Source organism: Lampris incognitus, chromosome 19 (assembly GCF_029633865.1).
Source record: "Lampris incognitus isolate fLamInc1 chromosome 19, fLamInc1.hap2, whole genome shotgun sequence".
NCBI classification, from domain to species: Eukaryota; Metazoa; Chordata; class Actinopteri; order Lampriformes; family Lampridae; genus Lampris; species Lampris incognitus.
This window is the reverse complement of record NC_079229.1, coordinates 27,178,225-27,191,128: the sequence shown is the minus strand read 5'-3', so window position 1 is coordinate 27,191,128 and position 12,904 is coordinate 27,178,225. Positions and strand designations below refer to the sequence as shown.

Here is a 12,904-nt window from a genome sequence, read left to right as displayed (position 1 = left end):
TTGTGAAAAGGAAAAAATTCTTTGTCTTCTACTGGATTAAATAATGCCTACATTAATAATAATACAAACCCTGAACGGATTGTGCATCTTTGTGTTTTTTCATCGTTTGAGTAGGCATTTTCTCTCTCTGTGGCATCGTGTGCATGTTTTTTTTTAAAACACCAGGAAATATGATTTCCCTGAACACAAGTGGCATATTTGATGTGTAGGCAAGATCCACAGTTCCTTTTCTTATTGAACCCACATATATGAGTACCAGACAAATCTATCGCTCACAAACTACGTACAGATAATGCAATACCAAACTGCAGCCTTGAGTTACAAATCAAGCCGATTCTCTGACATTTTATGTGTTCAAATACTTCCATTTATTCAAAATCAGATAAATGACAAAAGCTATACACCCGGACATGTTCCTCGAAGATAGCATATCAGCGACATTAGGTGTTTCCACGCATCATTTTGCACCTTTCACAATCAATAAAGAACAAATATGTTTTGTGTAAAGCGCGAATGGGAGGTCCCTTTGGCTTTTAAAAATTAATATTTTCCTACAAAAAAATTTGCATAATGAAATATACATTCAGATATTCAGTTGTACATGGTATACAGGCATATAAAACAATCATAGAAAAATAACCGTATGTGTCAACTGGTGATATACTTTCAAAAGAAGTAAAATACAAGGATTCTCTTTCTGCTTTCACTGCCCTGTGGCTGTATTGCACATGCTGGAAAGGATGGACCGAGTTCACTTGTGGTGGGAAGAGAATCAGGTCAGCCGTGGAGAGCATTTTGCTAATGCAGCCATGGGTTCATTTCAAAATTGTCCCTCCTCACTTTCCATACGGGTTGTCTGTGTGTTGCGTCAGTGGGCCACTGACATGTGTTTGGAGTGTAGCTGCCCACTCAACTCTCCCTTTTCAAGACGCCGCTATGATCCGGGGGATCTTGCTGCGGAAAAAAGACATGAAAGTGTGACGTCAGAAAACCTTTGATTACAAAAAAAAAAACAGAAAATAGAATAAGACAACAAGCTTACCGGCCATGAGAAGAATAATTATTTGGAAACATACATCCAATGGAAAGGTATTGAGATAGGAAAAGATATACGTACGGCCTTCCATTCCCCTTTTACAGATGTAACCAATGAGATCTTCACAGAAGAAATCATTCCATAATCCATCATGGATGAGCCCTGCACAGTTTTCCCCTCTCTCATGCCCATGGCTCCAGTTGTCTGGCTGACCGGGCTTCCACTTTCTGCAGACAAACAGCAGGGGGCGGTCACACATTGAAGTATTCTTGCACAGCAAAGCGATCCAATGGAAAACCACAGCAGGTTAACGAAGTCAAACAGGCCCAGATCAAACAGTGTTTGCAAGTCTTTAGTGTTTGTTTTAATCTGGCTAGGCACAACAGACGATCCAATTTTCCCACATAGGGGATAACAAGAAGTAAAAGCAAGTTTTAAAGGGAGAACGAATAGGATTTTCCTAAAAATCAACGTATAGACTCGTACAAAAACAATCCCTCTCAATCATCACTTATGACCCACTAGGTCATAAGTGATGGTGTGGTGGTGTCTGCCTCTGCAGAGACCCTGTCCTCTTCCTGTACTTTCTTATTTTGCTGTATTTGGGACGTTTCTGGGCGTTGACCTTTGGGCAGCGGGGCTCTATAAAAACGTAGCGACCAGGTGCCAGCTCGAGATCATGAGCACGCACCCCCAAGAGGAAGCTCCGAAAATGGCGGACACGGCGCCGAAAAGACGCGAATACAGCGAGGCGAAACGCCGAGCAGACAAAGCTGGTTCCCAAACGAGAGCGAATCCGGGTTTGGCTTTCCTCCGCTGGCGAGCACTGAAGGAAAGGACGGGAATGAAGGAGCACTGAAGGAAAGGACGGGAATGAAGAGCAACGTGGAGTTGGCCTGGACACCGGGATGTGCTCTGGCTACTGCAGTCAGGGGGCGTGTCCTTCTGGTGACGCCGAGCCGGGGAGGAGGGGCCAACTTTGAAGGCCCGATCACTTCCGTCTCAGTCCAGTGAATCTCACTAACCTGCTGCTCCGTGCAGCCATCTGCAGATACTGTATGACACAGGTCCGAATCAAAACGGCCGTCCTTTTATTTTGAACAGACTTTAATGATACAACCCTTAATTTGAAGTGTAGAGCGAAGGGTCGCTCCACTACCAAAACACAAAACACAGGATGGAAACCTGCCACCGTTCCCAAATTGACTGACAGGCCTCTTAGTACAAAACACTGAACAACAACCAAATCTGAGTTTCTAATGCTGTAAATGGCCTGTTCACATCATGTCTGTGATCATCGGTGTAAAACAGGCATGTATTTTCAATTACGATCAATTGAGAAAGACACAAAATGCTCATTTACAATCTATTACCAGAAATGATTTATGTAAATATGGTAAATATGGTGAAATACTGGGCCTTTAGATAAGAGAGGAATGTGTGTTACGATAGCAGTGCATCCATTTGGGTTCGAACTCACGTGAAAGTAGGTTGAGACCCATCCAGCCAGCGCCACACATTCTCCTCCTCTTTGTCTGTCAGGCCCATCCAGAAGTATCCTTTTCCATTAGTCTGCTTCCTTAGCCATCTCTTAAGGTCAGATAAGGACACAGCAAAAGAAATGAGCCACAACGGGTATAAAACCCCATCACACATTTCAGACGGCACACAAACTTTAATTAACTTCTCCCTTCCACTACATTCCTGTCCAGGTCACACAGAATGTCATTCCCTTGGCTCGTTACGGAAAATCAGCGTATTATTAAGTACCTGCTCCTCCATATCACTGATGGTCAGCAGTGAGGCGGACCTCAATTCACAGACTGACTTGGCGTCATCAAAACTGTGCAGATCTTTGGAAAAATAGTAGCACTTGTCCCTGAAGTTGACCCATTCAGCAGGACAACCTAAAGAAAGTGAGGGATTTCTTAATAAACTGCACTTTAACAATAATTAAAAAAAAGGTGTGCAACACAATGGCATGACCAGTGTGCCTACATACCCCGTATTTACACTGTAAATATATCCACGTTAACGCGTTACTTGATCTGGTTATTTGCTCTTAAATGTTTTTCTTAAAAACTGTCAAAGACGATGGTTTGGAAGTTTTGAAGTGGGGTTGTATGAGGTACTTATCCATCCATAGCAGGGGCCACTGGTGCATTTTTCTCCGAGGGCGGGGGTGTGTAACACTAAAAATCAAGCGTCACATCAGTGTATTTGTGACTATAAGTATTACTTTGCTTATATCCTGTTATTTATGTCTGTTTTCATTTAATCATTCCTGTGTTTACATTCGATCTTTCCTGTGTTTTTGTTTGATTGTAATCATTTTAATCTCTTGTGAAGCACTTTGCTCAACATTTGTTGTTTGTAAATGTGCTCTATAAATAAACTGACTTGACATGACTATTTAAATAAATGAAAAGGCCTTTATTTGTGTTTGCTGAGCTGAATGAACATTTGTTATAATGAAATGTGCTTAGTAAAGTTAAGGTACTTCAATTAGTGCAAATTCTTTATAATAATTATCTTTTATCCTACAATTTGTTTTGGTGAAAGACTAAAGCAAGCGAAAAGTGCCTCGATAAGTGCGAAAGAAATCTGACAACACAAAACCCTCAAACAATGGCCGAAAATTATGAAGAGTAATAGAAAATAACAAAATAAAAAAAAAGCCTTCTTACTAAACCAGCTCCTTGAAAACAACCAAGTATAATATCTCCCTCCATCTTTGGATTGTTGTTGTCTTATGGTATCAGGCTGATCAGGTCCAAGCTCTGACTCTGAGCTTCTCTTGCAATGTTCCTCTCTCAAAAGGCATTATTTTTAGTGACTTAATTAAATTACCTTTCTCCATTCTAGCTTAATTACACTCTCCACCTGTTGTACAAGGCTCCTCCATCTCTACGCCTAACAACTCATCCTGGAGCATTTGATTAATTGATTTTATGTCAGATGATGTCCCAAGCGCCACCCACTCTCTGCTGTCGAGCAGTGGTTGGTGGTGTTTAAACCAGCAGGATTCAGGTAAATGCCGCTGAGGCACAGCTCTCCACCAGTGCCCCAGCAGGCTCCTACTTCTTGTACTGAAGCGGCGCAAACTATGCATGTACAACCTATAACGAGAGTAAACAGGCAGAAATTCTTGCGCCTCAGGCCAGAAACACATGACCTATCAGGAACTTTGGAAAACAGAGAACATTTTTAAACTACATTTCATAGCAGATTATGCACTTTGCTCACCAACTATATAATATTTACCTTGCTCATTTAAAAAAAAAATCAAAGTAATTAAGTCTTTTTTACAGAAGGTCTAGGATGTGGGGAGTGGTGGGGCGGTTCCCTAGCGCCCTCTATCGGCCAGCTGCCACAGCTCCATAGTCAGTTTTATTACCTACAGTAGAAGGCAATCGGCGTGCCTTCAGTTTCGTTTGGAGAAGCAGGCAGGGTTAGCAAGCAAAGTACTGCCGAGGGAGGGGCCTGAAACAAAACGTATTTTCTCCCCAATTGAATTTTGGTCAATTGCCCACTCTTCCGAGCCGTCCCGGTTGCTGCTCCACCCCCTCTGCCGATCCGGGGAGGGCTGCAGACTACCACATGCTTCCTCCGATACATGTGGAGTCGCCAGCCGCTTCTTTTCACCTGACAGTGAGGGGTTTCGCCAGGGGGACGTAGCGCGTGGGAGGAGCACACCCAGTTCCCCCTCCCCCCCAAACAGGCACCCCGACCAACCAGAGCAGGCACTATTGCAGCAACCAGGATACACCCACATCCAGCTTCCCACCTGCAGACACGACCAATTGTTTGTAGGGAGGCCCAACCAAGCTAGAGGTAACACTGGGATTCGAACCGGGATCCCCGTGTTGGTAGGCAACGGAATAGACTGCCATGCCACCCGGACGCCCACAAAATGTATTGTAACAACCACGGATGATGAGTCTCGCTAGCCCTTGGCTATTGGGTCAGACCCTTTAGTTGACTGGTTAGCGTACCCGGGTTCGCGTCCCAGCTGCGGTGGATTCCCCGCTGCTCCCGAATTCGCTACATCATTGGTGTCAGAAGTGGGATGGTGAGACCGTGAGGCCATCGGACCCTTTAGTCGACTGGTTAATCGCCCATGGTGCGGGAGACCCGGGTTCACGTCCCTGCTGTGCCTATTCCCGGCTGACCCCTAATTTGCTACAATATTTTAGCCACCTAAAAAAAAAATATATCAATATCATTTTAAGTGTACACTATATTCAGAATATTTTCATCGCTTTACCTTGCCAGACAGCCCTTTTTTTTGGCACCACATTTTCTAAACCGTAGAACTTCCCGTATCCCTACACATAAACCCAGCTGTGCCACGCACTGTATTACACCGCCCGCAGATCAACTGACTGGGTCAGGAAGTGCTGCTGCGAGATCAGACGGAAATCAAACTTCACTTTTCTAAAGATTTTAAAGATGGTGTGTGCTTGTGCTTCTCCGGGCCATTAAAAGAAAGAAGGGTCCTGGTCACCTTAAATATTTCCCTGTCTTCAGTTGAGGGGTATTGGCCTTGGACAGCTGTTGCTAGTTACTGTGAATATAGACATCAACCTTCCACCCGCAACACTGAGACAGCTCCGCGTTTGCAGTGATCATTTCTCTGAAGAGGAATATGGAAAACCACTGCAAAATAAGCCAGATAGGCACTTGCTGAAGAGCACTGCTGTACCCAAGAGCGCTAAAGACCTACAAACATATGAAAGGATTTACCAAACACTTCGTTAAAGTTGGAGATATATATGTATAGATTTGAACTTCTCGGATCAATAACTCATAAGGGAAATGTTAAAACACAAGCGCCGCCTTTCCTACCGTAGTAGACAACAGGCGGCGTAATACAGTGCACGACACAGCTACACTTATGCGCATGAATATGGAAGTTCTACGGTTGAGAAAACATAGTGCCAAAAAAATAAAGGGCTGTCTGACAGCAAGGTAAAGCGGTGAAAATATTCAAAATTTAGCATACTCTTAAACTGATATCTTTTTAGGTGGACCTTTTTTTTAGGTGGCTAAAAGACGGTTTGTTTCTGGCCCCTTCCACAGCAGTACCTTGCTTGCTAACCCCGCCTATATTCCTGCCTGCGTCTCCGAACTAAACTGCAGGCACGCCGATTGCCTTCTACTGTAGGTAATAAACTGACTATGGTTAAGTACCTCATACAACCCCACTTCAAAAAACCAGAACTATCTATTAAGATATAAGACCGGTAACAAGATTTCGCGAAACAAGTGAAACCACATAAAGACACTTTTTCTTTGTTAAGATTTTTTGATCAAGTTTCTCGGTTGTTGTTTTTTGTTGCTAGGATCTGATTATGACAATTTTAAGGCAAGCAAGACTTTAATAAGACATGACACTAAATTGCTTGTTAAGACGGACAGTTTTGCACTGCAACTGTATCTAATCGATGCTCAAAGTCTCACCAGGCGCCCATAGAGTTGGAGCGATGGCCTGACTCTGTAGAGACATGGGGCCCAGAGGAAGTGGTGGTGGGCGGGCGGGAAGTCCTGGTAGTCCTGGTGGTCCAGGTGCCCCCACAGGCCCCACCAGTCCTCTTGGCCCCTGTTCGCCCGCAGGTCCTATTGGTCCTCGGATACCAGGGGGGCCCTGTGGCCCCTGAGGGCCCGGTTGCCCATCTCTCCCAGGCAAACCAGCAGTGCCTGGCTCTCCTTTAGCCCCTGGGGGTCCCGCTCTGCCCCCTGACCCTCGAGAGCCCTTGGACCCAGGGCTGCCACGCGAGCCTGGCTGACCTTTCAACCCTGGCATACCCGGCGATCCTGGAACTCCCTTCTCCCCTCTGAGTCCTTGCATTCCAGGCCCACCCTTGTCCCCCTTCTCCCCCTTCTGCCCAGGCTGACCTGGTGGTCCCTGGGGTCCTTTGTCTCCTCGTGACCCCCTGGGGCCAGGTGGACCTACAACATTAAAATAAAACACAAATATCCCCATTTCTCACACACTGAACACACTTTGGTATCATATTGCTACTGCTAAGGCTGGGAACACACTACAGGATGATCAGCCTGATCTTAGGTCCGGTTTACTCCTCTTGAGAATCGGGGGGTGATGAACAGCCAGATTTGAGAATCAACTATCTTCCTTGATTACCCTGTATTGTGAGATATGTAAGATTCAATATGGCCCCCTGATCTACCCGCAAACCAGTAGGGGTTTTGCCAATAATATCAAATACTATGTATGATACTTATGACTGGAAATCCTGCAGTGTTTCAGGAACAGAAACCACAACAGCCAATGAGAGTCCAGCTGACTGAAAACACCAAACAACAACTGTTTATTTTCTTTAATTGTTTTTCACTTTAAAACTATGCCTGACAAGTTGTGTCTGACCGTGAACTTCCATGTTTAGTCCATTCAGAAGTCATGTTAGATAACAGGAGTTTCTGAGAGTGTTCTTCTTTGATTTCTGATAGCTTTCGATATCCAAAGTGTTACATAACCACAAGCAACTGGTTTAAAATGAAACGGTTGTGAGAGTCATGACTCTGATGATTAGTATAACTTAAGAATGTGATGCCCTGTCTTGGTGTAATTGTCTAGTGTGTATGTTCAGAAGAGTCAAAGAAAGAAAATCTGTAAAATCTGTTCTTATATCCCACATTTTCAGTATCAGTTAGGATTCTAAGAGTCCTGAAGTGTGTGCCCAGCTTGCTCTGTAAACCTGTCATACTGTCTTATCATATACAAGTTTTACATGCACTAGTTGATTAATTCATACATATCTAAGTATACATGTAAGGTATATGTTTATTTAGCTTTTAGATATGAAAGAATTAAAAATTGTCCTGGTAAGCAACCTACCATGTCAAATTCCTGGTTTGCAAAAATATAGCAAAAGAGATAGATTTTAGTTGTGATTCTGGGCAAGTTAAAAAACATCATTAATGTATTTTCCAAGGCAATGAACAAAACAAGATTTAGAAAAAAAAAAGGTCCAAAACTTTATCTGTATAGACAGTAAAGCCATCCACCCTTACCTTGTAGAATGGTGAAGTTGGTAATTAGCTGTGAGTGCTTGCTGTCTACCAGCTTCATCTCCTCCATGATGATGGAGAGGTTCGTGACCTCCTTGTCCAGCCGTGCAGCCAACTCCTCCTGCTGGGACCTCAGCGTGGCTGCATCAGTACTCACATCTGACATGCTGCTGTTGAGGTTCAGCAGGTAGTCAGAGTGACGGCCCACTGTCTCGGCACATGTGCGTAGCTCATTCAGGTTGAGGTTGATGGCTCCCAACAACTGCGTGGTGAAGCTGATGTTGCCGGTCACACGGTCGATGCTCTGCTCTGACTCATCAAGCCGCAGCTCCACCCGGTCAAACTTGGCAGAGGTGAAGTTGTCGTGGTCCCTCTGCTGATCCATGAGCTCCCTCAGGCTCTGGTCATGACCCTCTGCCAGGCTGCTGGTATTTTGGAGCTGGTTGGATAGAGAAACGAGCTGGGAGCCCATGTCCTCTAGGCTATCGTTGTTGGCCTTTGCAAGGGCTGAGGCATTGGAGGCCATGATCTGCAGGTTCTCCACCTTGTCTCGGAGCCACTCGGCATCTGAGCGTGTCTGGCGGGCCGTCTGCTCCAGGCTCTGGAAGTCATTACGTATCTTCTGAATGGCCTGGCTGGTGTCATCCACTGAGCGCTGCAGGACAGCGATGAGGCCTCTCTGCTGGGCCTGGGTGAGGTTGAGGCTGCTGATGCTGAGCAGTGTCTGGCTCTGGAGCTTCACCTGTTGCTGGAGCTCTGTCTGCAGCCTGGCTGTGCTGTCCTGCAAGCCTTCCATTGTGTTGCCGTAGGACTGCAGGGTGCCATTTACGGAGCGCAAGGTGGCTGTGTTGCCCTCCAGAACTCCCTGAATGGAGCCTTGACTGTTCTGGATGTCCAGGCCAGCGTTCTGCAGCTGACTCAGAGCCACGCGGTTACTGCTGCTTCGCTCAGCCACCTCAGACAGCTGCCTCTGCAGAGCCCGAATGTTGTTCTTGAAGGCCTGGATCTCTGTGGTGGTGTTCTCGGACTTCTCCCCTGTTTGGTCATCTGAGCAAAAATTGATAGGCAAGGCAAGGCAAGTTTATTTGTATAGCACCTTATCATCGCAGATATCATTCAATGTGCTTTACAGGCAAAATGGAGGATGGGGGGGGGGCATTATTAAAAGGCCCTGTGATGGTCTGGCGGCCTATCCAGAGTGTCTCCCTGCCTGCCGCCCTATGACTGCTGGGATAGGCTCCAGCATCGCTGCGACCCTGAGAGCAGGATAAGCGGTTTGGATAATGGATGGGCATTATAAAAACATAAAATAAGATAAACAAAAGTACAGACAAATTTTATAAAAGTACAGACAAGTTTAAAACTGAGTTAGTAAAATAAATAAAAGTGCCAGAAAAACTGATTAATTAAAAGTAACAACAATCGGAGCAGAATATATAAAAATAGCAAAATAGACAAAACACACTCACAACAAAACATACAAAATATACAAAATGATTAAATGAAATACACAAGTGATGATTGATGGAAAAAAAATTTTTTCAAGATATTATTGATTGATTGATTGAAGCAGCACCAGTTAACGTTTTGGATTTTGGCGAAGTCTTACATCACTAAAGATAACCGTAGCAACAAGACCTGCATTTATTTACATGCTGTAGCTCAAAACACTATTGTGGAAGAAGAGGATCAATTTTCACAGATGAGGTAACGTAAAATTGATATACTTATGTGTTTGCCATAAAGCAATTGTTATACTTCCTAAGAGGTTTCATGGCTGGTGGCGGAGAAAATGCGTAGCGAAAACAAGCCTTCTGGGAAACTGATATGTATGACAGTTGTTGTGAGTCTCCCATAGCTATCACACTGTGATTAAAATGAATCTAATGAGACATGTTAAAGCAAAAACGTTACCTGGTGCTACTTATCTTGATGTGAAATTAAAAAAGCACATACACATAGACCCCAGTAGAGGACAAAATGTTGTATATTGTCAACAGGTAAGATGCGTAAAACTTACCTAGCTTTTTCAAGTCAGACTCAAAAGCAACTATCTTCCCTCCATAGCTGGCTATACCTTCAGTTACACTGTCAACCCTTTGCACCACTGCAGCAAAAACAAGACATTTAAGATGAGGATTAGCATTAGAGCTCACACACAGACTTGATCCATAGGGGATCACATGGAAAGGACAGAATGGCCTGCAAACGTAGCCAGCATATATATAAAAAAGGGATCACAGAATAAATCAGTAGAAAATAATTGCCAAATATCTGGTGGGTATCCAATAACGTTGGACTTGACGAAAGTAATCTCTTGAATTGGGACAGATAATTTAGGGGCGTATATGTGTATGAGAAAGAACCCGAGAGAGACTGAAAGAGAGAAAAACGGAAACAGATATATACAGAGAGAGAAAACCAGAAACAGATATATACAGGGAGAGAAAAACAGACAGAGACGCGAGAGAGAGCTAAAGAAAGATAGAAGGGAAGACTGGAGGTAGTGTGTGTCATGGACAGAGACCATGGTTGGAGGAGGAAAAGAAGCATACAGGGAGACACTGGTGGGGGGCCCTAGGGGACAGGAAGTGACCTCGGGGGGTGGGGAAGGGTGGTGGTTGTGGTGGTGGGGGGGGGGAGTGGAGTCTTAGTAAACAGGAGATCAAAGACAGACCGTAGGAGACAGGCACTGCGACAGGGAGGGTCTTCACGCCCCCACAGGCGACAGGACCACTCATTTCCTCTGGAATGCATCCTGGATTCCAGAGAATCAACCCACCACCACCATCACTACTACTACCGCTACTACTACTACTACCACTACTACTACCACTACTCGTATTACCACCACTACTGCTGTACTACCATCACATCCACCAGGACAACCACTGCCAGTACTGTACTGCCACTACACCAGCACAGTAGTAGTAGTAGTAGTACCCTTGTGTTTGATGAGCTCTTCATCAGCTAAATCCACCAATAAGGAAGTTGTTTCATCTGAGGCATTTCATGATTTCATTCTTGGGTGTTTTTCTGCACGAGAAGATCAACAAGTTTATGAAAGTCAGAGGTGCTTAGGGTGCTCTGCCATTGCAGCATCAAACACAGAAAGATAAAGCAATACTTCTAAAGTATTACCGTCTTATTATTATTTTTGCCCCCCCCCCTTTTCTCCCCAATTGCATCCAGCCAACTACCCCACTCTTCCGAGCCATCCCGGTCGCTGCTCCACCCCCTCTGCCAATCCGGGGAGGGCTGCAGACTACCACATGCTTCCTCAGATACTTGAGGAGTCGCCAGCCGCTTCTTTTCACCTGACAGTGAGGAGTTTCACCAGGGGGACGTAGCGCATGGGAGAGCACACTATTCCCCCCCCCCCCACGAACAGGCGCCCCGACTGACCAGAGGAGGCGCTAGTGCAGCAGCCAGGACACATACCCACATCCGGCTTCCCACCCGTAGACACGGCCAATTGTGTCTGTAGGGACGCCTGACCAAGCCGGGGGTAAAATGGGGATTCGAGCTGGCGATCCCCGTGTTGGTAGGCAACGGAATAGACCGCCACGCTACCCGGACGCCCCATCACCGTCTTTTTAAGTCCACAGAAAATGGTGTGATTTGTGAAGTGTTTCATAGTACAGGTAGTGATGGACACAAGTGCGATGAAAGACCACAAGGTTGAACCTAAACACGGGGTAGAAAGCGGTAAAACACCGTCGCCCTCCACACTGCTGAACACGAGATGGCTTCTCGTCATTCTCACCAAACAATGGAGGGGAGAACTTCCTTGGAATTGTAAAGCCAGATGGTAACGTAAGCTTGATCAACCCATACATGTGTCGAGCATGTAACCGTGCATAACTTTGAGACTACGTATTGAGGCATTTGACTTGTATCGTGGCATATAAATCCAACAAATGCAGTAGCTTGACATTTAAATGGAGAAGGATTTGCTTTGAGGGCAGGGTTGGAAAAACATTTGACAACAATAAGGGCAAGAAACCCTATCTTTTGCAATTGACTAGCATGCTGAAACACATGTACATGTATGCTGTGTTGAACTACAGAGTAAACGGTTCCACATGTTGAGATTGCTTTCTACAGAGCAACGTTAATCTCTCTACTGTATTTTCAATCTATTCCCCGGGCAGGAAAAGACTTCAAAACAAAACCAAATGAAAAAACCTGCCCATTATTCTGACAATGCCTCCAACCTTGAAAGAGACAGACATCATATAACTGTAATGAAAAAAATTGCCCTTTGAAAGAATGGACCTTGGGATGTTTGGGAAACTCAACTCTGGGAAAATTAATGCCATTTAGGAACATGGTGGTCAAAGCTGTTGAACGCCTCCCCGCTTGACCCTCTCAGACAAACTATATATCCACCCAAAGCTGTCTCAAACTGAAAAAAAAACAGACTCGAGGAAACCATGTGAGCTATAAAAACATCCTCCAGTTACTGCAAATACTGTTCGTTGAAAGAGAGAGACTGAAAGGAAACGTTCCACACGGCAAAGCAAAAAGGGGACACATTTCCAGACGCTGGACTTAAAGGCAATCACGTCCGAGTACAAAAGACGCTTTCACGTCGGGCTCGCAGACCAAGCCGTACACCTATGGCATATTGTTCCTCTAACTCACACCACCACATACACCGATGCTCGGAGGCAGAAAAACACAAGCGCATGAATGTCACATACACAAATACATGTCTATATACACTGTTGAGCCAAAACATTATGACCACTCGCAGGCGAACCGAATAACGCTGATCATCTCCAAACAAGGGCACATGTCAAGGTCTGGGTAGATTAGATGAGAAGTGAACAA

At 45.0% G+C, this 12,904-nt stretch overlaps 1 protein-coding gene across 3 annotated transcripts in view; it reads right to left on the bottom strand.

The window, feature by feature from the left end:
* Positions 1-354: 354 nt before the first annotated feature.
* LOC130129714 (collectin-12-like) overlaps positions 355-12,904 on the bottom strand; it is a 50,951-nt gene continuing 38,401 nt past the window's right edge. For all 3 annotated transcript variants that reach the window (XM_056299315.1, XM_056299314.1, XM_056299316.1), the window contains 7 exons: positions 10,089-10,175; positions 8,072-9,115; positions 6,500-6,988; positions 2,807-2,943; positions 2,517-2,626; positions 1,118-1,263; positions 355-954 (listed from right to left, as the gene is read on the bottom strand). In XM_056299315.1, the coding sequence (XP_056155290.1) occupies positions 935-954; positions 1,118-1,263; positions 2,517-2,626; positions 2,807-2,943; positions 6,500-6,988; positions 8,072-9,115; positions 10,089-10,175 (2,033 nt within the window). In that variant the 3' untranslated portion in view covers positions 355-934. The remainder of the gene's footprint in view (positions 955-1,117; positions 1,264-2,516; positions 2,627-2,806; positions 2,944-6,499; positions 6,989-8,071; positions 9,116-10,088; positions 10,176-12,904) is intronic.